This window comes from Battus philenor, unplaced genomic scaffold (assembly GCF_028537555.1).
Source record: "Battus philenor isolate CCGP_79_NKW_IND1 unplaced genomic scaffold, ilBatPhil1.0.hap1 SCAF_26, whole genome shotgun sequence".
In the NCBI taxonomy this organism is placed as follows: Eukaryota; Metazoa; Arthropoda; class Insecta; order Lepidoptera; family Papilionidae; genus Battus; species Battus philenor.
This window is the reverse complement of record NW_027181689.1, coordinates 742723-767993: the sequence shown is the minus strand read 5'-3', so window position 1 is coordinate 767993 and position 25271 is coordinate 742723. Positions and strand designations below refer to the sequence as shown.

At 35.0% G+C, this 25271-nt stretch overlaps 1 protein-coding gene across 1 annotated transcript in view; it reads right to left on the bottom strand.

Annotated features, from left to right (window-relative positions):
• Window positions 1-25271, bottom strand: part of apolpp (apolipophorin) — a 65794-nt gene that overhangs the window by 15974 nt on the left and 24549 nt on the right. Inside the window, exons 18-43 of the mRNA XM_068768494.1 lie at window positions 24880-25117; window positions 24317-24493; window positions 23303-23874; window positions 21359-21488; window positions 20594-20969; window positions 19941-20166; window positions 18910-19064; window positions 18055-18211; window positions 16218-16445; window positions 15831-16003; window positions 15383-15494; window positions 14243-14399; window positions 13209-13375; window positions 11275-11420; window positions 10380-10637; window positions 9422-9551; window positions 8971-9115; window positions 8254-8445; window positions 7277-7515; window positions 6297-6395; window positions 5756-5809; window positions 4876-5041; window positions 3552-3733; window positions 2772-2971; window positions 1231-1360; window positions 128-299 (exon numbers count right to left, since the gene is read on the bottom strand). Coding sequence (XP_068624595.1) covers window positions 128-299; window positions 1231-1360; window positions 2772-2971; window positions 3552-3733; window positions 4876-5041; window positions 5756-5809; window positions 6297-6395; window positions 7277-7515; window positions 8254-8445; window positions 8971-9115; window positions 9422-9551; window positions 10380-10637; window positions 11275-11420; window positions 13209-13375; window positions 14243-14399; window positions 15383-15494; window positions 15831-16003; window positions 16218-16445; window positions 18055-18211; window positions 18910-19064; window positions 19941-20166; window positions 20594-20969; window positions 21359-21488; window positions 23303-23874; window positions 24317-24493; window positions 24880-25117 — 4981 coding nt within the window. The remainder of the gene's footprint in view (window positions 1-127; window positions 300-1230; window positions 1361-2771; window positions 2972-3551; window positions 3734-4875; window positions 5042-5755; window positions 5810-6296; window positions 6396-7276; window positions 7516-8253; window positions 8446-8970; window positions 9116-9421; window positions 9552-10379; window positions 10638-11274; window positions 11421-13208; window positions 13376-14242; window positions 14400-15382; window positions 15495-15830; window positions 16004-16217; window positions 16446-18054; window positions 18212-18909; window positions 19065-19940; window positions 20167-20593; window positions 20970-21358; window positions 21489-23302; window positions 23875-24316; window positions 24494-24879; window positions 25118-25271) is intronic.

Genomic DNA, 25271 nt, shown 5'->3' with positions numbered 1-25271 from the left:
GATTTGAACTAGGGAACGATGCGCAACCGCTCGTAGGCGCATTATTTATTTTCCGGGCACAAATTATGTTAATTATTCAATAAACGTTTTTCCACATCACACCTTCATTTATTATTATAAAGTTTACCTTTGAAGATTTCGGAGAGTGTGTTGGTGAGTTCTTCAATCTCGGGCTTGTGGCGTTCAAAGAAGTCCACCACCAGCGCTGCGAAGTGGGCGGCAGCGTCGACTAGACCATCGAAATACTCGTTGATCACAGCCGAAACATTTTCATACAGCTGTTTGACTTGAGGTTCCAGCTGGAAAAGTATTAACAAATTAATAAATCAAAAAAATATTTTAATCAAGACTTGATCGCATTTATCTTCGATATGAAGAAGTATTGTTCGGATGATCACAGTACATCCACTGTTCGATATAAACCTCCTTGTATCCAATAGAGTCGGTTGGAAACTTTAATTTATGGTTGAAAATTGTAACCAAAAGTTTGTTACAATAAAAATCATGACAACACATACAGAACACAGTTGGAATTTCTCAAGGAGATTGAATAGAAAGAGACTCGTTGAAGAACAAAAATAATAGACATTGTTCAGCGGTTTGGCCAATTGAACTGGCAATAGGTGGCCGCTAGGGATTTATGATCTTCTGGTGTGAAGACCATAGACCAATAGCAGCGGGCTACGTCTGTCTTATTAAAGAGATAACGGGGAAATATATCCAACTATGGACTTATAGCTGATGATGGTATATATAAAAATTATCACATGTGTTCACCAATATAAGTTTAATAAGACTCCAATCTGTTAGAATCTGAAGATCAAATGCTACTTTCTGTCCAGATCTTTGAAGATCACAATTTAAGTTTGTTTTCTTCTAAAATTAGATTAATTAATTATCATATTGTATTATCATTTACAAATCTAAAATCCTGTAATTTTTTTGCTACTTTTATATGATCGCCAAGGTATATCAGCTAAAGATATCTAGATGAGATATACCATAATCGGAACACTACACTACTGCCTTAGGAAACTTATTTATAAGCAGTTTAAATCCTTTATATTTAACGCATGGAAATCGAATCCGTGATCTATGATCGCAAGTATCATTCCTCTTCCACTGTGCTTTCCCTGATCTTGTACAATAAATTTATTAAATTTATTATATATATAATTTTAAGGTATAAGGAAAAAGTTATTTATGTTATAAAAATAAAAAAAATCTCACCTGTTTGACATATAGATCCTTAACCTTCTGCGCAAGCTCTGTAATGGTTTCTTCGATCTTGTCTGCCATTGGTCTAGTGACCTTTAATAGGTCATCAATGATCTTTGCCAGGAACTGTGCCACTGAATGCCTATCAACGAAAATATGTATAATACAGTATATTTCTATAATGAAATATATACAGTATCTATTACTTCAAATTTGTAAATGTATTTTATGTAAACATAACATCGAAACAATACATTAACATAAGGGAGTCCGGAAATCGTCGCTTTCTTAAGTTAAATTCACACGACTAAATTTTTAACAAGTTTTTATATATTTAATGGAATGAGGCGTTATCTTGCGAAAGTCTATCCTAAGTAAGAAAAGGTACAATATTTAGCCGCATATGCAGTGGTAGTCGTGCAACAAAGTGCACCGCCCGCCACCCCGCTGATAAATGCGCATGCGGCAAACAATGCGAACTACACAACTACCACCGTTAAATCACTCAACACGTGTTTCATCCCTCCACGGGGCATCTTCAGGAGTTATGTTACACCGATTAGTGCCAAACACAGAGTCTTAGCAGTCAGAGCCTTTTCTTACTTAAGTTTTTATCTTTAATTAACAAAATGTTCACCATCGTTATCGATAACCTTTTGCCATCTAATAATATTGAAGTAGAGTTGGCGGTTGCTTCGAATTCTACCATTTTTTTTTAATCATCGAATGAATTGCAAAATATTTGTGCCTTAATAGAATGGTGTCTACTAATACATAATAAAGTACCCGGCAATAAATATTGCACATCGACCTTTGGAAAGAAACGATAGGCTAATTTCGGCTTTGTACGACGTTACCCACATCCAGCGACATCTTGCGTTATTTATACGTGTATAATTGAAAAAGCTTTTAAACCTATTTTCAATTACTGTATGAAGTGATCATTTTGATAAATGAAATATTTCTTTTGGAATGAAATCAACTAAGTAAGAAAAGGACCAATATTTAGCCACTTCCACACATGCAGTGGTAGTCGTGCAACAAAGTGCACCGCTCGCCTGCCCACTGATAAATGCGTATTCGGAAAACAATGCGAATCACACAACCGCCACCATCAAATCACTCAACACGTGTTTCATCCCTCCACGGGGTATCTTCAGGAGTTATGTAATACCGATTAGTGCCAAACACAGAACTTTGGTGAACTTTGTTGCACGACTACCACTGCATGTGCGGAAGTGGTTAAATATTGGTCCTTTTCTTACTTAGGATGGACTTCCGCAAGGTAATGCATGATTCCATTAAATATGAAATCAACTAATTTTAGCAGTATAGTCTGCACAGACAGATATTAAGCAATAATTTATTTATACATGTAGTAATTTGAATTTCGAAAACGCTTTTTATTACTATATTATAATTAAGTTATTTATTATTTCGGAAACCATTATATTTTTAGGCAGTGTGTACGATACATTGATTGACAATATGTGAGTTTTCACCACATCACATAAATTGAATTGAATGTTGTATGTAATGAATTTGAAACTTACAGTGCTTCTGAAATTTCCTTCAATGTTTCGTCGTTGGATATCTCGTGAACAATCTTCTCCAAGTCCTCCTTGTATGACGTCTCCAATCTCTTGAAAGTCGGCTTGACGCGGTCTAGTGTGCGTTTGAATTCTTCGCTGTTTTTATCTCCAAGTTCTTTGATGCGAGTTTCTAGGTTTTTCAGGTCGTTCTTGAGGGCGTTCTGAAAATTATATTGAAATACTATCATAGAAACGACATAGACTGGTAATTGTGGAGATCTTTAAGGGAGCAATATACCTTTTAGAGAGAATATTCAATTCGGATGTAAATTTATAGTATAAAGCTACCGAAGACGTTGTATCGCGTATTAGAAAAACTCCAGGTGTGAAAGAAAATCATCATGGGCACCTGGAATGTCTAAGCGAACCAGCCAATACCCCCCCCCCGCTCGCCGTGCCTAACCTAAGGCGCGGTATAGCGGTTTCGGTGGCAGTATAATTTTACTTCGCTCCGCGCCGTTGTGGACAAAAATTCTTGAACGATAATCAGCCCATCACTAGTTGATGACGACATGGTGAAGGTCACGAGACGGTGTAATCGTGGCGATGTTTGGAAAAGGCTTATGTCTTTGAATAGGCTTTATTTTTTTTAAGATGATGATGCGATTTTCGTTAATAAGCCTTATTGTAATTTAAGGGTAGGAGTATGTCGCGATACTGCGGTTCAGATTTAAGATTCCCTCCCCCTTCTCTTAGATTTCAAATCGAAGCGGTAAGAAGCGATCTGCATCAAGTACATACCACGAAGTAGTTGAAGTTCTCCTTAGATAAGCCATAGTCGCTCTTCACGATGTTGTCTTGGAGGAAGAGGGCTCCGTGTACAATGTTCTTCTTGTGTCCAGGGAGGACGATGTCCACGGCAACATCCACTCGCTTCTCCGGCTCCAAGTGTCCGATGATAGACAACTTGCGTTCTGTATCATCTAGAAAGAAGATGTATATTAAATATAGTTTAATGTAATCTTAACTAATGTATTTAGATATTTATTTCAGATAACTATAGTATAGAAATAGAAGGATAAATAGTTAAGGCATACAGAGGCTTTAAGGCTTTAATACTTAGACCGTAGCGTGACACGTGGGATTAAGTTAGCTCTCAAAAGAAACTCGCAGTACACAGAAAAGAAATTCTTTTATTACGCTGTGTTATAAGATACCGTATCTAAGGAAGTATGCGAGGACATGGTTTAAGTTCCCACGTTCATCTACTGGGCCAGCCCACTGGTGGGATACTTCGCCATCTGGTCATATTGGCGAATCTCTTGAGGTGTAGAACGCGGTATCATTTTTGCCTGATCTTAATTAATCTTTAGTCAAAAGGACTGGTAAATGCATTGAACTGTTTTATCATATTTTCTTTAAAATCTACTAGATGGCGCTAGTCAATAAGCCTTATAAACGTGGTACTGATTTACCGACGTTTTGTTCTAATTAAAATAACTCTGTATGCATGTAATACCTTAAAATAAATAATTGTATACCACAAAATTTGTGTTTTTGGGAGGGAGCCTATTATCTTCTGCAAAGATCATTAAAACCAAATATCAAGTCTTTAATAGGCCTTATTGTTCCAGAAATACAGAGATGAGTAAACACATTGGTAGAAATACAGGTTGATTAATGTAAAAGTTTTATAAGGGTCATTTGTTGTCTTTTAGTATATGGTGCTCCTATTAAAAACTCAGATAATCCTTACAAATATATAAATTTTGATTAACAAAACTGTTTTTTACTATATATATATATATATATATATATATACATATGTATATATATATATATATATATATATATTTACCACAGGGGGGTGTAAGAGTGTTAAATACTCGTTCAGAGACTCAACTTATTTTATGTTAGACCAAAATAAGAAGTCAAAAATGTGATTTTATATATGTCGTGTCACTGTCAAGCCTTCTTCGTTTATGTCGATTCTGGCGCGCGGTGGCCCTTTTTATACGTTTATGCGAGTAAACTACTAGCGCCATCTCTTGACGTCGGCGAAAACTACAATTTCAACCTATATCAAAATAAAGATATGGATTTTAATTAATAAATATTAACATACCACTATATCCAGTTGTGAACTCATAGTATTGATAGTCCTTGATGATCGCGTGAACTTGAACAGGTTTGCCTTCCAGGAGACTGAATTTCACGTCGCCTTGTTGCAAATTGTCCCTCACGACTGACGAACCTTCCATATCAATTACTTTGACCAGGGGTGTGTCGAACTGGAATAAGAATGCATATTAATAAACAATGAAGTGAGGAATAAAAAGAATGTTCATATTTTGTTGCCGCGAATACAACTGGCTTATGGAAGAAGTACATTCTGGCTAGTCTACGGTGTCATGCTGAAATGGACTGCTAGCACAAACACAAACAAATACAACAGGTATGCCCACACACAAAGATAAAGAAAAAGATAAAATTTATCCAACAAAGAAACTAACAAAACTCTTAATGGTCGACAACCAATTTAGCGTGTGTAATAATTGAATCAATTCACATCTAACTATTCATATTTAATTCAATCAATTAAGGCTTCAAGATTAAGGTAATAGTTGTTGTTCTTTTTCCAAATTTAACAATATTAAAAAATGTAAATTGTTATAAATTTTGATTAACATTTTTGTACGACAGTTTTTTTTTTCTAAAACCACATGTAAATTATTTACGCCTTATATATACACCTATGGATTTGTGTTTGGAATAAATAAGCATAATGGGACCTTATGGTGATGAATATCTCTCTTTCTCTCTGCCCACAATGTGGACAGAACTGATATGGTTGCTGAAAGTCGCTGGATAGCTTTCCAAAAGGTCGTATTATCTACCCGGAGGTCTAGTCCAGTAGTGGACGTATTATGATTGAAAAGATGATGATATTAGTGATGGTGAAAATTTTGAACAACAAAACACTTTAAAATAATAATTTTTCTTACTGTGAATTTCAAATGAGTCGGGTTCACGTCGAGAGACACTTTCGATTCACGTTTCTGAAAGAAATCATTTAATTAATGCACGTCCATTATATATATGTATATATATAGATCGGAAGATATGAGATGTTAAGCAGAATAATATTACAAAGCAGAACGCTATAGATGAGAAAGGAAGAACTTTAAATGAATCTTTCTTCTTCTTTCCAGGGCATGGATGGACTGCAAGGCATGGGTCACCCCTGGAGGTCGCTACAATGGCTGGACTTGCGCTGCTCGCATATAGCGACGAGCGATCTTAACTATGTCGTCAGTCTACCTAGTGAGGGGGACTACCCAAGCGGTGTCTACCTGCTCATGGTCTAGAACCTTTCGCCCCCAACAGCCTTTTATCTTTTTATAATAAACTTTAAGTTATTTAATGGGATATTGTACCAAATGCTTGTGCTATAGTTGCAGAAGCTATAAATCTATGGGGAGATCTATGCCCAGCAGTGAAAGTTCTGCAGATGAAATGATGAGGATAGTACATAAAAAAACTTACGCCTCCGAAGCAATTGTGCGAAAGTACAGCGGACGTTTCAATCTTGATCGCATTTTCTTGAGGACGATCTAATTTTCCGTTGATTTTCAAGGACAATTCCTGTAAAATAAACCAAGTTATATTTTCTAAACTTTCATTATCTCTCTCAGCCGAAATAACAGAGACATTAGTATTAATTGAATAATTACATACACTGCGAAATATTTTTTACACCTAGATGCCGTTTCTTCATACTCTGTAACTTCACTACCTTCAATATGTACTTGTGCTATGAAGTCTTAACAACTGAGTTATATGACCCTTAGATATATTACCCTTGGTCTCATAGTTCACTATTTGTAAATTCAAGAAATTTGTTTAGGACTGCCTCTGTTAGAAGACATATTACTATATTAAAGACTATGTTCACGATAGTGATGTTGGGAAATGATTTGTTCTGGCTTCAAGATTTTTTTTTAAAACAGCCATACAAAATTAATCATACAAAACAGTCATACAAAGTCAAAGACGTGGCCATCATCGGTTTTAAATGATATTTTCACCTTAATTTTTGATCACAGTACTATATTAAAATAGCCTGGTGATGAACACATTCTTCCCTCGGTGTGATATTTTCTATAAAGTTTTTTACAGTGTAAACATAGAAAGGTTCAATGATTCTTTTTAAATTAAGCAATAGAACTTTCCCAACATAATTTTTCGTTGCAGCCACATGAGATTATCTCATATGATTTCCACACAAAAAAAACCTAACATAACCTAACCTAACCTTCGATGTAGCGACATTGAAATATTTAAAATGACAATGTCACAAAAACCATTTTGAATTCAGAATCGCGTTGTCTATAAAATAACAAAACTTTGACATGATTATTGAATTATTATTTCACTAATATAAAACCAAACTTATTAAAATATCACCAGCAAATAAACATATATTATCTCATGTGCTGCTACAAATATGGTCATTATAATCATACCTCTCCTAGTTTAGGGTGACTGAGTCCAAAGTCTGCAACAACCGAGCTGTGTGCGTCTCTGGTGTCTCCAGATATGGACATCCTAGCAGCAGTCTTCTGCTGAGGCTTATTCTTGTCAGGGTACAGAGCGACTTCTCCACGGATGGGGAACAGCATCACACCGTTTGGTGCGTATCGGAATGATGACTCCAAAGCCAGGACTCTGGATGGGATGGTGATGCTCACTCCAGCTGGTATTACTGTGGAAGAATTAGAAACAATTGAAGGTATTGAAAGAGATCTTAATATAATAAGAACTACAAAGACTTGTTTTGAAGAAGAAGAAGAGTTTAATTACACTTCCGAAACATAGACAGTAAGAAACAATAGAATGTCTACTGATGAACATAGGTCTCATACATTTCCAACAAAACAGATTGTAAGAGGCTTATGTCTAGTGTTTTTCGATGCTAGTGTCTTCCGATTGGTTTCAAGGCTATAAAGACAATCTATTTTGCGAGCTATGTGTTCTGAATACTGCCACTTGAAATTGTCAATCTGCTGAGCTTGACCAGAGATAACTCGAGTATAGCTCGATCCATGGATCGACTGACCACGTGCTTGCCAATCAGGTACCGAGTGAGATACCGTCGACTCAGTCATTCCTTCATTCATGAGAGCCGACAGATGCACTCTCAGGCTGGGCCTCTCCCATAGGTCACCAGGATGAATGGTCATGCGCTGCTCACATGTATCGTTGATCCTACCTTGGGGCCTACCTTTTGGCTCCAAAGGCTATTGGTGCACGAGCGATTTGCACCGCTCATTGCTACTTTAGACGAGCAATTATTCGAGCTACACCTGAGACTGGTTCTTTTGTGAATTCCCTCATTTCTGATTCAATTTCGCAGCGAAACGTGCTTACACCTCTCAATAGCTCTTTGAATGACTTTGATCCTTCCTATAAACCCAATCAAGACTTAAAAAGATACACTTACATCCATTCTCAGGTTTGCAGTAGACGTGCAGGTGGTATTTCTTGTCATTCTTGTTAACGTGAAGGTCCATGAGGTATTTAGGAAGAGCGAGCTCGGACACCTCGTTGGAAATCTGGAGACCGAACTCCGGAGCGAAGCCAAGCTTGCGAAGATCAAAGTCTACGTTGACAACGTGCTCGACATGACCAGGTTCTGTTGATATAAAAGAGTTGTTATGAATTGTTTCTATTACATCACCTATTTGATGGAGAACCAATAGCTTATAAACATGATTATAATTAACTAAACTAAAGATTTGTACGTTAATGCTATCATAAATTCAGTCAAAGGACTTCTCCTGTTGGAAATAAGCCTTCCCTGTAAATTTCCAATAGCATCCATTTGAAACGTCCAGCATTCAGCATCTTCAGACAACCTTAAGGCTATTTATTCACCTGATTTGTTGACTTTATATATAAATTTATCTCATATCATCATCATAGTTTCAGCTGCAGGTCATCTACTGCTCGACATAGACTATAATTTCTAATAGAACTGTCTTCCGAGGACATGGTTTTTGGTCCACTTTATAAGACGGATTGCGCTGAACTTAACGGTACAATTGGAAATTTATAAGGATAACCCGGTCAAGTAGTGGAGGTCCGATTGAAATGATATTTACTATTTTTTACCAGTAGCTTATAACTTTACAGCCTTATAAATAAGTTGGTAACTTACTAATGACATTGATCTTAGAATGCAGGTCCACGTTGGCACATTGTTTTTTCTCTTCGCAGTAGAGATATGACGTCTTGTACTCCAGTTCAGAGATCCTTGTCTCTGCGACATAGCTTCGTTCTCCGATGGCCAGATTCAGGAATGTCTGTAGAAGTATCCAGGAGTTATAATTTAGAACTAACTACAATATATTAGTTAGAATATGTTACTATACCATATCCTTCTAGATGTGCTTGTAGGTACTATGGGAAAATATACACACGTGTACCTACCATGACTCAAAACTACTGTATTGATCAAATAAAGATAATTTTTATTATTGTTATTTTACGTACTTCTGAACTTAGAATAGCATCAGATTGATCTTAAAAATATTCCCGCAGAACGATAGTTAGGTTTGAGAAATTTAGTAATAAGATACAAGAAGATTGAAGTATTGACAAATTCGTACCTCGCTGCCATCAGGAAGAATGGTGCGGATGTACTTGAAGTTCGCTGGTTTCTGATCATCCTTAACCTTCACGGAGCCAGAACCTTCAATGATTGTCTTTGTGCCTTCTTGTTTGCTGATGAAGGAGGTGCTAAAAGAAACGAGGGAAGAAACATTGATGAAATAGTCAAACAGATTTTATTTAAGCACATAATTGTTTAGAGTAGATTTCTCTAAGCTTCGAAAAATTGTAATAATGTACATTTGAAAATGTTTAGAAATATTTATAAATTGTATCATCGGTTTCAATATTTTTATATGCTTTTACTGCTAGATGTATCTACTAGTGCAAGACTATTTGGGTAAGTAATTTAATACAAGCTTAACTATCGAATTGCATAGTGACCAAAATGGACAAACGATTTTGTTAAAGTCATCAAAAGTAGCTGAATGTAGACTTCTTTCAACCGATCTTTTGGAAATCTATGAGAATCTATCAATGGACGTCTTGCGAGTGAAAACAATGGTAACGACGGTAATATTAATAGACAATTTTCAAAAGATAATAACTTTTTCGCTGAATCAGATGAAGTGACACTGAGAAAACTTGAAGATCACGGTACGACTAGACCTGACTAGCTTAGTCTTAACATCGTCAAGTCAGCTGATAGACGCCCAAATCTAGACATAGGTCTACTCATAAGATCGTCAGATGACCGATCTTGTCCAACCGACATCTAAGGACTTGCTGCAATCTTAACTATGATATCTATGTTTATTTCAATCACAACGGCTGTCGGTTGTACGAGCGATTTACGCCATCTAATGTCACTTCATACAGGCAATTCTTCAAGTTCGTCCGTGACCTTGGATATTTTACGGATTTCCATCGATTCTTTGCTCTCTGGGTTATTTCCCCCTTTTTAAAAAAGCACGTCATAGTAAAGACCTTCGTTCAAATATATTCCTGGGTATTTACCTGCCACTCAATAAATTCTTGTTGTCGTTCACAGCGTGGAATTCAAGTCGTTTGCCGTTGCCGGCGTCTTTGCTGCTGATGTCCATCTTGTAGTTCTTGAGACCGAAGGCAGCGGAGTTGGCATTAATTTTCAGGTAAATGTTGTCCTTCTGAACATTGCCTTCGCCTGTTGCTTCGAAGTTCACGTCCTTTACATTTTCCACTTTGACTTCTATTTTGCCTTGAGATGAGCTCACTGAGTCACCTTTCACGTACAACCTTAAAGAGATATTTTTAAATAAATTTATAGACGTATAATGGAATACACGTACAGTGGTGATGTAATATGAATATTTATATTTGAAGTGCAATGACTACAAACTCATCACGCTATCTCGGAACGTATAAGGTTTAAAGACTTGAAATTTGGTTAAAAAAATCACTTTACTAGGAAAAGGTAAGCTAAGAACGAATTTTATAAAATTCCAAGTGCAAGAAGGATTAAGAGGCGTTCAAAGCATGCACATTTTCAAATATTTTTTAGGTATAAAAATTTTCCTAGTTTTTTTGGTGTATTATAAATGTTAAAACATATATTTTTACTAATATACACATACAAAAGCCAGAGCATTATTTATATAAGAAAAATAGTATTTTAAGGCAAACAAAGTTTAAATACAAATATTAATTCGATGTCTCAATTTGAATAAATATATATTTATAAACGTGTACTTTAAAAATATTTATCTATAATTAATATCAAATATATTATTAAAATAAAAAGAAGTTGAAGTAATAAACGAAATATTTCTTTTTACTATAGGAATATTCTTTTAGACTGTTTAAAATAAGACAAAATTTAAATTTAGAATTGCAGGTATATGCCAACTGTGATGATAGAATGACGCGTGTTTACCTGCTGGGTTTGGTCGTACTGGGGCTCGTGTATGTGAAGTCAAAGAGCGGCTGAGTCCTGGAGTAGACCACGACACCTTCCGTTTTGTAGACACGATCGTCAGCTTGTATGGAGATCACGCTATTGTAGGTACTCGGTGATGGGTTCTGGGGAAGTCATTCAAAAATTATAACCAGTTCATTATCCAAGTTTTTACTGTCCGCTACTTGCTTCTCTGCAATATACTGTTCACCATCACTAAAGAATACAGAGTGATTGGTTCAGTTGCTATCAGCTGATGTATGGTACACCCTATTCAAAAGTATGTTTTCAAAATTAATAAATAACATATCGATAATGTAGAAAGATAAAGCGGTTTTAAACGGTTTCATTTAGTTCGACCCGTACGGAATTTATTTGTTTATTTATTTGGGTCAAAATTAGAAATTGAAATTTAAGCACCTTCCCGTTGTCAGATTGATCTGAAATTTGGTACACACATTTAATTTAGATGACAATACAATATAATAAAATCAATAACATTATAAATCTAAGATGGCCGCCGATACAAAATGGCGGATTACATGTTTTTCCTTAACCCTCTCAATATGGGTATCAAATGAGAGGGCTACACTAGTAAAATATGATGATTATGTCAAAATTTAAAATTCAAGATGGACGCCGTTCCAATATGGAGGACTAGGTACATATTTTTCCACAACCACCACAATATGGGTATCAAAAAACCGTTCAACTTAAAAGTTTTTTCAATGTATTTATTTAAATTCAAATTACTATATATTAAAATTAAATATTGTTTACTATCTGTACCCGCAGACTTTGTTCTACTAGAAACTATTGGCTTGTTTCATTCTAATATCAATATAAATTATTTCAGAGTGATCACTTTGTACAGTGATGATTGTAAATAGGAGTAATTAAAAAAAAACCACACATCACCAATTACATATGATTTTACACATAAAAGCCGATTCTTATCTTCCTATTGGTACTTAAAAGAAATGATGATTTTAATGGGTCTTTTACTATCTGGTTCATCAAAAGTCATCATCTTAATCATCACATCATCCCGTAGACATTGATTGCCACTAATAAGAAGAAGCGCAAATGTAATAATTACAGTAATACTTAATAAATGATATAAAAGTATGATACATCTTCTTATCAAAAGTATGCATTATATTCATCATATTGAATTACAAGTGAAGAATAAAAAGAATGTCAACAGAGAAGAAGTTGAAATGAAATATGATAAGAACTAAAGATTATATAACGAAAACAAAGGTATCACTGTTCAAGTTTATCAAGTAAACATTGGGAAATTTTAGTTACAATGGTTGGACCATAAAATTTGTGCATTAGACTGTATTTATTACATATATATGTATTTATATGTACGTATATATGTATTTTCTATATTTACACATTAACTACCCGTTATTTATCTTTCTAATGTTTGCATACTATAGTTGTCTGGAAGCGATGGCCTCGTGTGATAGAACCGCCCTTTAGTTCTAGTGTATACAAGAAAGAGTTTAGAATTCAAAATTAGAAGAATTTGTGTTGAATGGTTGTTGAGTTTAGAGTATAGAATTAAGAAAAGAGCGCAGAATAGATGAACTCTGAAGTCTATAGTTCTGGACGTCCATGAACAAGATGAACATTCGACAATATTAAGGTTGTCGCAAGGCATTTGAAACAAGCTGTTTCTTATCGTTCCTATCGGAATTTATAGGATCGCTCATGTCTAGATGTAGTCTTGCAGCTAAGATGATGATGTAAATGTGTCTTATATTGTGAGGTTCATCAAAAATCATCAAATTAATCATCACATCATCTAATAGACGAATGGAAGGTATAGGCTTCCTCCAAATATCACCGCCATGACCAATCTATAGTGTTAAGAGATAAACACAATGTTACAACAAGTTTACCTTGCTGTTAATGATGAAGACGAGTTTTTTCAGCTTCTCAGCATCAGGTGCAGATGCCTTCAATGTGAGATCCAATTCACGAGGTGGTGCGTTGATGACTAACTTCACATCTCTCTTGATTTTACCATACCGGGCTTGCACGTCCACTTTCATGGCTTTGACATCATCTGTAATGAAGCATGTATTAGTGATTTTAATTTCGCCATGTTCAACAGTCGATGTTCTGTGCTTCTAAAGATGACAACATTGATTTCTTATATGTGTTTAGTGTTCTATTTGTTTGTATAAGTAGATTTATCTTCACTGCTGTTTATATATTCGATGCTTTTTAGTTTTTACCTTTACGTCTTCTTCATTGAAATCTAAAATATTAAGTTCTTATCAAGAAGTAATGTAAGTTTGGCGATACTAAAATTTCAGAACATATATATGTATATGTTTATAAATGATAAAAGAAGTTTAATGATATCGTCCTATGTATAATAATTTTAGTATTTATTCATTTTAATATAATTATTTATAAGTTTATTTATAAATTAACGTAATTATTCATAGCTTAAAAATTATGATTTAAATTGCCACAACACAATAAACGAATAAATAAAAACAAGTATAACTATAGAAAAAAATTCATCATCTGAAAAACTATCACCTTCACTTATTAATTTTATTATATCATTTTGCTTATCACAATAAACATCAGATTCACTCTCTGATTTAGTTAATTTATTATTTTGAAAGACAGGATGATTGATTATTGATTTTAAAGTTAAAAGGGGTGAATGTATAGCCCATTAGTTAACAAAAATATTTCAAGCTTTTACATATATTTCTTATATCAAATGAAAATCAAAAATAAATATATACTCCTGTTAACAAAAAAACTAATTCTATATATATCTACATCACAAATATCAAAGCACAGTGACATCTGGCGCCATTTATAAAAATTAAGGCACTTTTACATTATAACATTACTTTTGCGCCATCTGTTACAATAACCATGTATATTTGTTAGTGCCTTTATTACTTACTTTTAGATGAAACCTCGTAGTCTCCCTGCATGACGAAGGCGTCGTGGTGAGGAACGAGCATCTTTACTTCCACTGTACCACTTTCAAGGGATACTTTTCCGTTTGAGTCGAATTTGTATACATCAGCGTTCACTTGTACAGATTCCATGATCGTGAACTGTTAAAAAAATACACATTTAAAAAATGAAACCGCGTATTGAAATTTGTGTCATTGTGGGATAGGTTTTATTTAAATTTGAAGTACCTTTCAGTAGGTTCAATTGATAACTACTGAATTCTGAAATTTTAAGTAGAGTATGTACTTCTCGCTTTCAAACTTTTTATACGGTGTGTAAAGACCTGTTGCTGTTGTGTTGTATATTGTATTGTACATGTAGCTCATTGCTATATTAGTACGTTTTCTTTTATGCCTTTCCTATACAGCGTTCGAAAACATATTAAATAAAAGATTACCACCTGCGTACTAACTCATCACTATATCTTTCGCGCTATATCGAGAAGAAACTTGAAATTTGGTAAGAACATTACTTTTGATAAGTAAAGGTAAGCTAAGAAAAGATTTTATGAAATTTTACCCGCAAGAGGTCATGGGGTCATATATTAACTTGGCAAAGTAAACAGGTGATAGTTTAAATGTTTATTAGAGATGGGCAAAATACATCTCTGACAAGAAAAGAGTCGAGATCGCGCTAATAGATGGCGCTAGTAGTCATTATTCATTTAAATTCCTTCATTTTTAATTTTATTTAATCTCATGAATGTTAGATTCCGCTACATAAAAAACATTTCTACGAGATACATGCTCGGAAGACGGTACCATATTTAAACAAAGCTACGAACAAATCGATTCGCAGACTTTTGAAAGCCGGAGTGGTCAGAAACAGAGATAGCTCTTGTAGAAGCGTCTTCGCCACTAGTCAGGTAATGCAACCTACACAGCTAAGGTCTCCCGTTGAAGGTTCCGTGACTCCATAAAGAACCTATTCAAGTGATCTAAGAGCGTAGAAGCCTCTGAATTCGTTATTCAGTATAATGTAGCAGCTAGAGTCGAAGCTATAAAAGGGGTTTAAGTTAAACTTTTCTATGCCCTGCCCTCTCGAACTTTAAAAAAGATAAAGTAAGATAGTTTTAATGACTTACCTCCGCATCGTCCTTGTCTTCGGTGTAAATGAACTGGACATTTGAGGCCAATTTGATGTCGTGAGCTTTCTCGAATGGCAGACGTAGTGTTACTGTGTTATCATCGACGTATCTGTAAAGGAAATTTATTTATATAATTAGATACATATACATATATACATATATTTCGGCATCGTAGAGCATATATATATATATATATATATAATAAAATATTGCCGTAAATAACAATAGAGTTGAGTTTTGAGAAGGAATACATGTTTATCTACATAGTGCAATTAAAAATTACGATATATTGACATCAAGTTAAAAGATTTTAAATAAATTTGTCTTATAAAACCCGTATGTAAACAAATCTTTTTAATCGATATAAAAGATTGCAAAAATTATCTAAACATTTGCTCTAATAATAAATGATTGGAGAAGAAAGAGATGATAAGAGTAAACTCACTTTGTGACTCCACCGTCGGTCTTGAGAAGTAGGTTTCCTATTAATTCAAGTCCCATGTCATCGCCATAGTTAGCCTTCAGTCTGTAGTTTTCGTCTGGAATATCATTGTCTTGATACGTAGCAGATGCCGAAAGAGATGCTGGTTTTGGTATAAGGTTGCCATTGATGTCAACCTGTAAACAAATATAAAATTGTTTAACAATGTTATTGTTTATACAACTTCAAACAATGTTTTGGTTTGTGCATTTCTGTTCTCCCGCTTCGATGTTATATTGTATTATAGTATTAAAATTTTACAGTTCATGTACAGTTTTAATTTTTGGAATTCACACATGCTCACATCTTTTACAGTACTAGAAGTGATGAAGAAAAATTCTGACATCTCACCTTGACATCACCCTTGAATTTCCCTTTACCAACCGGTACATTCTTCAAAGAGAACGAGTTCACCAATTGTTTTCCGTTCTTCAATTTCAATTCAATTTCTCCTTCGTAATCTATTTCGCTCTTGTCAACATTCGTGTTAGTTACTTTTCCTTTGTAGGAGATAACGGAACCTGCTGCTCCACGTTTTGCTGAATCACTCAAAATCAGTTCCGCGTTTCCATTCAGGGTCTATAACGAAATTAAAAAAAAATGTTTCGGATAGTTAGCACGTTCATACAAACATATTATGATATGTAAACATAAAAAAATATTAAATTGTCATAAAAATAACAATATTAACTGTAATTATACCATGTTTATTTATTATAATTCTTTCATTAAATCAATTATCTAATTGACAAGAAAAATTATATTCGTCACTATCAATATATGCATATGAAGTTAGTCATGTTCTAGATTTTTCTACGATATCGAAGCAAGCAAATTCAGTTAGTAGCTATTCACTTTGACATTTATGAGATCCGGGATGTAATCTTAGGGAAATAAGCCGACAGATCCTTCTAAAACCGAAATGTTAGGATCCGATAATTCCGGACACCTCCAAGGAAACTCCACTGTGAAAAAGTGGTAGTGGTCCGACATCTCACATGTCCTATAATCTGAGATGGTGGGATAGGATATCAGTAATAAATTGACAGGATCGTAGTAGCTTTTCAATGCTAAGAAGTTTCTTAAAAACAAATTTCTATCGAAACATGAGTTTCGAATTGGTATTTTGGAGACCAATCCGAAATGTAGCAGCAGTATTAAAACAGATACAGTGTTAGTAACTGTCCCGGTGTGAAATACCGCCTGATTTAATCAAGACACCCTGGTTCTTACCAGCTAATTTAGCTTTAAACTCCAAGGTAATTTCTGTAGTTGAGCGTCGGGGTAACAGGCAAACCCAGGATTTTAAAGTGATTAAGTAACCAACATGGGTGAGCTGAATAAATTGGCATCAGGCGAGGGATCTGGATCTTTAAGGATCTAGAGTGGACAACGTGGACTAGCAAGCATACGTCCAATCACAAGGTGGAGACACCACCATATTAATGGTGCAAGACACTGGATCAGCGTTGGTTTTATCAAGTCCTATTGGAAATCTATATGAAAGCCCTATGTCTAGTAATAAAGATTCAATAGTTAAAATGATTATATTCAACATTTTATTATCTTTTATAGACAAAAAATTTGACCTCTGTCTCGTCAGAAATTAAGACATGATGAGGTCTACGACGCTACATGCTTGCTTAGAAGAAATTTGACTCTTGTCTTGAAGACTCCCAAGTTATTGTTAGCTGTTTGCTAATATAAAAGTAGTAGCGTAACGCTTAGTGCGGAAGGACGGAATTTCAACCGTGTACGGATGTCGTGAATAGGTCTTGTCTGATGTAAGAAAGGAGATGGTAGAATTGTTTGGTGTAATTCCAAAGAAATTTCGAATTGCAGTGTATAGAACACTGATAAACTGGCAACTTTTACTAACACTCAAGCTTTGAGGCATACTTACCAACCAAAAAATTGTACGTAATTATAAAATGTTAAGTAAGAAAAGGACCAATATTTAGCCACTTCCGCACATGCAGTGGTAGTCGTGCAATGAAATACACCGCCTGCCAGCCCGCTGATAAATGCGTATGCGGCAAACAATGCAAATCACACAACCGCCACCATCAAATTACTCAACACGTGTTTCACCCCTCGACGGGGCATCTTCACGAGTTATGTTACACCGATTAGTGCCAAACACTAAAGTAATTGACGGTGTTAATATTTATATAATTATATTACTCACGTTGTCCTTATCTGTAACGTCTCTATTGAACTTCAAGTTCAGGCATCTTTCTGTAGGCAGTACCACTTCTACGTCAGCGCTGGTTTTGCCTTCCAATAGATCACCGTTCTGATGTACATTTATCTCTGTCTTCTTACCGGCGTATTCAAATTTGTTCCTGAAATAAAACATCGTGTACTCCTTCATAGTTGCAACTTTTGTAAATGGAAAAATAGAATTCTGGTTTCATAAGCAAAATTGACTGTTGAAAACAACGCCATCTAGTTGCATCGCTTGCAACCGTGTGCTGTTTTATCGATACGAATTTTGTAATTTAGCGCCATCTAGCGAATTTCTTGTAACATGCTAAATTCAAAAGCCTTCATTCAAGACGGCGGCAAACCTTGCCTTGCCATAATAATGACTTTTAACATTTTATTTGAATAACTATGGCCGATACCAATACATCCGATTTTTTTTCATTATTTTTTTATCTTAGTTGATAGATGTTCACATCAAGGCATGGTATTCCCCAAAGATCGCCAGAATGATTGGTCTTGCGTCGACCGAATCAAACGACTTCCCGTTAGTCATTAGCACATTTAGTGGAAGGCCTCCCCACGCCACTTCTATCAGATTTTAGCCGCTGGACTTCTTTGAACCCGCTACTTATGATCGCAAGTCTCAGTCCTCTACCAATGGGCTATCACTGGACTTTGTTCTATCTCCCATATAGTTTGCATTTAAATCCACATGTCAATCGCTGTTATGCATTAAAGACATATTTATTACATTCGACAATGATTGGTGTATGTCTAACAGTTTCAATTAACTTAATACTTAATGCTAATAAAGATAAATTCGAAATTAGCTTACTTAGAATCCAAGGATTTCTGGGAATTTTTATTCTTCGTACTTATATGAAGTTTATCATTGTTATCCTTCTCGAAGTTGAGGTAAATATCAACATCCGCGTTGTAAACCGGGTCCTTGACTACGAATTTGAAGTCACCCTTTATCTTCCTTTGTGCCTGATGAAGAAAAAATTTGTTAGTATTATAAATTGCTAAATAAAAATTTGCACTTATTACTATACTTTGTACTATGTATTGACCCAGTATTTTTAATTTTACGTACCATATCCCATCTTCCAAAATTACGTACATTACTTATATACTTTCTATATTAAAGCGAAAAGGTTAAACTCGTGTTGAAACTGTCGAGTTGTCCCCCTTTTGGGGCATGGGCCCTACGATGGGAAGCACTGTATTGACCTGTCTTTGTCACAGAATATTAGACTTTAGTATTATCAATTACATAATCAATGACGTCATACATAATGAATGACCAATTTAAATTCATATATTCAAATTCTTAGCGACACTTTATACAAAGACTTGTCTACTTTTGTTCACTGCTATCATTGTCATCATTTTAGCCTTAAAACGTCCAAAGTTGGACATATGCTTTCTCTAGTTACTTCCAATAAAACCTACATTCACCAATTTCCAACGAATTTTCATTTTTATGGTTTAACTCAATATTTGATTTTTTTTTTTAATTTCAACTCTGTTAGCACAAATATAAACCCTGTTGAGTCTCGTCGGCATGGGCACTATTATACAGCCCAAGAGTGTCTGTTGTTTGACGGACAACAATGACCGCTTTACTCTTTAGCTCCTGAACCTCGAGAATGATGAGCATCCTTAAACCTGTCTCTGTGCAGCAGCCTTGGCTAATGAACTTGTTTATCGGCTTGGGTGTGAGTTAGGTACAGGATGTTTTTTTATTTCGGGATATTCTCCTCAGAGTAAGAACGTCTACTCAGGAAGTCCATCACTTCCTTGGACAATTGAAAAGACGTAAGGTTGCTCTGTACATAGGGTATTGTAAGGGTTATAGTTTACCTTCTGGAAGTCAACAATAATCATTCCGTTGCCTTTGCCATCGTTGTCCGTGACCTGGAACTGTCCGTTGGCAGAGATGGTGTCTTTGAGTATGAACTTCAATTGACCATTGGCATTGGCACCGCGGTTGATTTTGAACAGGAAGTCCAGAATCTCACCCTTCGTCGACGAGATCTTAGCATGCGATGAGTATAGGTTCAAATTTTCAATCACTCCGATATCGAATCTGTAAAGATAGTTTATATAAATATTTTTAGATCTTTCTATTTAGTTATAGCCCTAGTTAGAGACTACCGTCTAATGGATCTAACCACAAGCGTCTATTTGTGGTCATCTCTAAAATTAACCGGGGTCATTTGTCAGCACAAAGCTTTATAGATTTTACACCTAGTTCCAACCATCCTGTATAAAATGATCACTCAGAAATAAGTTATATTTTTGGGAAAGTGATAGACCTATAACTTCTGGCAGTTAAAATTCTAAGTAAGAAAAGGACCAATATTTAGCCACTTCCGCACATGCAGTGGTAGTCGTGCTACAAAGTGCATAACACAGACGTAGATGTTGTAAATGCTGCACATTTTGGGAATCCAGGTATAACCAAGGTTGATGTTGTATCAAAAGTCATTATTAAAAGTATTTCTACAACTTACTTGACATCTTCATTTTTGCCTCCTCCAGAAACTTTCAGATGTCCAACAGCACCAACGTTCATGTCGTTTGTCTTCTGTTTGTGCAACACAACACCCGACAATTCGTACTTTCCGACCTCTTTGATTGTGATGTAATTTTCGAAGTTAGATTTGTCCGCTGACACGATGTCTCTCTTTGCGAACGCTTCAAGACCTTGGCGATCTAATTCAACTTTGACTTTGACGCTGTAGTCACCGGGTTTTTTGATCTGAGTTCTGGCTTCTAGTTCGAATTCGCCTTTTCTGTTCAAATATTGACCTTCCACGTCGATATCGACTTTCTTGCGATCGGCTTGAACGTCGGCTTTTATTTTGAGAGGCAAAGCATGAATTTCGACTGAAATGACGGATGTATTATTAGATTTACCTTTATTTTTAATTCAATTAATGATACCATTAGATTGTTCTAGACGTTTTAAGACTTTAGTCTTATATATGATTACTTTATACATATTATTATCTACATTCGAAATTACCTCTAATAAACGTTACATCAAGTGTAGATTCCAGTTTTGGACTGGAATTAGTTTTAGCTCTCCTATAGTATAGTTTTATGTTGATACTTTCAAAGATGTCTTTAAGTCAGTATTTATAACAATTTATTATAATTCTATATTATATTTCAAGATATTTTTAACATTTTACAGAATAAAAATGGCGTTTGTTATAGAAAAAAAAGTAATTTATGAAAAACATATTAGAAAAGAGTATGTATATTTTGCTTACATTTGTTCTTTGTGATGACGCTGAAGTCCTTGGAGTCCTCATGACGTTTGAAGAATTGGTTGAAAGTGACACGATTTTCTGAATTGCGAAGATCACCTCCGTACCACAAGTCGAAGTCATTATGAATTACCTGTTGGTAAACATGTTTTATTTTATTTTTTATTATTACGATCTGCGTTCCACAGACATTAGTGTCGGTGCCTTTGTTATGTTCTTTTAAAGTTTATTATAGTGTTTATGTAAATAAGTAAGTGTATTAATCTATTTTAACGATGCCCTAACAATGTCTAGTTTTTTTTTTATGACCCCCGCTATTGGGGGCCTCTCGTACCTCTATTTATGGTGCGACAGGGACTTTATTTGCAATTTATTTTTTCACATAGTTTTTTTATTTTCTTTCTCTTCTTTCGTACTTTATTGTCTCTTTCGGTCTATTATCTATCTTTCATGCTACAGTTCTTCTATCTTTCTCTTTTGGTCTGTTCAATCTTTCATTCTTTCCTCTTTTGTTATTACATTTTTCATTTTACATTTTTTTATTGTACATTTTTATTTTACATTATTATTACTTATCCTATGATTATTCTCTATCACAGTTTTATGTGTCACTTTGGTTCTATTTTATCCTTTTTTTATCTATTTTCTATTTATTTATTGTGTTTGCGTTTTGTTCCTTTCAATGGCACATTTTGCAATTGTTTTGCAGAGGGCTATGAATGAGTTTTTATCAATTCCGCTTATCAGGGAGGCTAATTGTCTAGTTTTAAAATTTACGCTTCGTGCTACTCCTTTTATGTCCCTACTCCACATTGCCATTTTCAGGTTGTGCGCCAGTATCTGTGCAGCGGTTGCCGTATTTACATCGATGAACCTTGCGATCGCAAATTTTGTTTATTTAATTTAGCAAACTGTAACATATCCATAATGTTAATGTTACGGAAGTCTGTCATTGCGAGGAGCGGGCATACGCGTAACACTAGAACTTGTCCCGCGTTTAGAAAGAATCGACAAAATGACCAGACAGCAATCTCACCTACCAGCGCGCAGGCCCAAATCCACGGGTACTCTATCACAGATACGGTACTTCGTAACATAGCGTAGTTAGTTTGTATTGATTAGCTTTAATTTGTGTGTAAGGCTTTCTATAAATAAGTTTTTGTGTACTTAAAGTGCTAAGAGTGTCTTTTGAAATCTAACCCCACATGTCACGGTACAGTCCGCTAAATATTAAAGTAAAAGCGCCTCTGGGGAATACGGCCTAAGATGCAACAGTCAGTATGTTCCAATATACTGATTTTTAATATTCTAACAAGTTCTTATTTTAAATGTGTGAATTTTTTTTATTTCACTCAAGTAAAACAAAAACTGTTGCTCCTATTTAAATGTAAATATCATTAATAATAATGAAAATAAAAGCTAAAGTGAACAAAGAGATAATAAATCATTGTATGGCGTTTAAAATGGTTCAGACATGAAAAATATCAAAGTTACCATCATACCAACCCGTAGACTTCCATTCCAAGGCCTATGTCAGTTATATAGCCCATTCAAAATGTTAAATAAGTAAACCTAATTCATTTTAGAAGGTTAGATACATTAATATGATATGCGATTTAATAGTCACGCTTAATAGTGCCTTTATCAAAGTTCTATCTGGGAACTTTGGGCAAATTATAATTGATAACCAGCAAAGAAAAGACAGATGAGAAATGAAATCTACAGAAGAATTAAAATGACCTCTTAACTCAAAGAATTGCACTGAAGTGTCAGTGATGAAGCAAATCGCTATTTGTAAGAGGCCTTTATTTTGAACTAACCATGTATCGGCTAATATGATGATGGTGGTGATGAATAAACAAAGAACTTTAAATTGTCTGAAGTGTAATTTTTAATCATAACCTTATTAACATTATTAACACCATTGCAAAAAATAAATTGACTCACCTCTTTGTTGTTTTCAACGTGTCCATTTATTTTGAAGTTTACGTAAGGATTCAATGTATTTTGCAATTCCAATTTGAAATCTGCACCCTTCAATGATGAGCCTAGAATTATTGAATGCTGTCCCATTTTACCCTTGACGTCTAGTTCATATCCGTTGGCCTGTGGTTTATAATAACCGTTTATATCGAGCGGATCATTTGATTGCACGAAAATGTTAATAGCATTGATGTTTCTAAGGTCCCATTTGATTTCGTTTGATTTAGTGTCGTGTGTAATTTGACCATCGACTTTCACAACCTGTTTTCCTTTATTATCAGGAAGGACATACTCTAAAACAGGCTTGTAGATAGCGTTAGATCCTTCTCTGTGTGCGTCGAAGCCTATTCTACCGTAGTACTCATTGGCGTCTGATTTTCCTTTAACAAGTACAGCGTATTCCTTATTCGGTTTTGTGTATAGAGCTAGTTCACCGGATAGTACTTTGAAGGGGGCGTTCAATGCTAACTTGAGAGATCTTTCCTCATTTGTAGCAACTATATCACCATTGACTTGTATGCGGCCAGTTTTACATCCTGGAATAAATTAAAAAAATTATACAACAAATAACTAAACAACCATATTTGAAAGGAGTTTTTTGTTCTTATAATTGATTTATTACATTATTAATAAAACAGAAGTGTAGTAAGACCAAGAGGAATTTTTCATTGTAATATCTGTTCCATAGTGTTTATTTTCATTATCATTTATAATGATTACTCGCGTATTTCAAGAGACAAATTCCGAAAGGGCTCAATTTAAAAATATGGCGGGACTTCACGACAAATAAAGTAAAGTAGAACACCTAAGAAGTACAAATATATAAGTTTCCATAATATTGTAATATAGATTAATCCATTTCCAATTTTTAAAATCTTGCAAAACAACTTTTATATGGAAAAAGGATCATTTATTGTTGTTCCATGACAATATAAATATCAGTCTTTTTATAAACTTTAGAGAAGTAAAAAAAAATACCTTCAGCATCAAAGAGTAATTCTACACCAAATTTGCCAGATTTGAAGTCTCTTCGCAAAACACCCTTAATGTGGTAGCCTCTTAGATGATTCTTTTCCAGTACCAATTTTACTTTTGCTGGTCCGGTGAGAGGATAACGAGCAACGAATTTGGAGATCGATGACTGTGCTTCAGCTCCTTTAAAAAAAAAGAAATTTATCATCATAATCATATCGGTTGGTTGATGCAGCCTGTAAGGCATAGGCCTCCTTACAAGATCGTCAGGATAATTAGTCTTGCTTGCATCCATGGGGGCCTAACTACACTGCGTCTACCGACTCGTTGTCACCACTCGAACCTTTAGGTTGCACGAGTGACTTACCCCGCCCACTGTTACTTCAGACGAGCAATTTTTCGAGCTACAACCTTGGTGACCTTAGTTATTCCGTGGATCTGTTAATTTCTGATTTGATTTCTCAGTGATACTTCTAGCACAACCTTCCTAACTGCTCTCTAGTTGATCCTGAGATTTCTTATAGGACAGATAGGTAATTATAAATGTAAAAAATAGATATAGATAATACCTGAGACTGAGAAGGGAACGGAGACTTCTCCGCAGAGCGTGAGACCGAGGTAGTCGGAGAGTTGATCGAAGCAACCCTTGTATTCTTTGTTGTTGGTATCGATCTTCACCGGGTTGATCTTTTCCATTTGACCTTTCTCTGCGCTGAAGTACACCAGTTCGTTGGAAGCGACTAGAATCTCTTGTTTGTCGACCGGTAGACCAAACTGGATGTCGATACCTTGACCATTTTCAATCACCTACGGATTAATTTTGTTATATTACAATTTTTACTATCGAATTTAGATACTAATGAAGGTGAGATTGAAGTAGAATAGAACAAATGATTGTTAGGACCTCAAAGTCCTGGATGGACTGGAATGACAACGGATCAGTTGAGCAGTGTCGGACGTC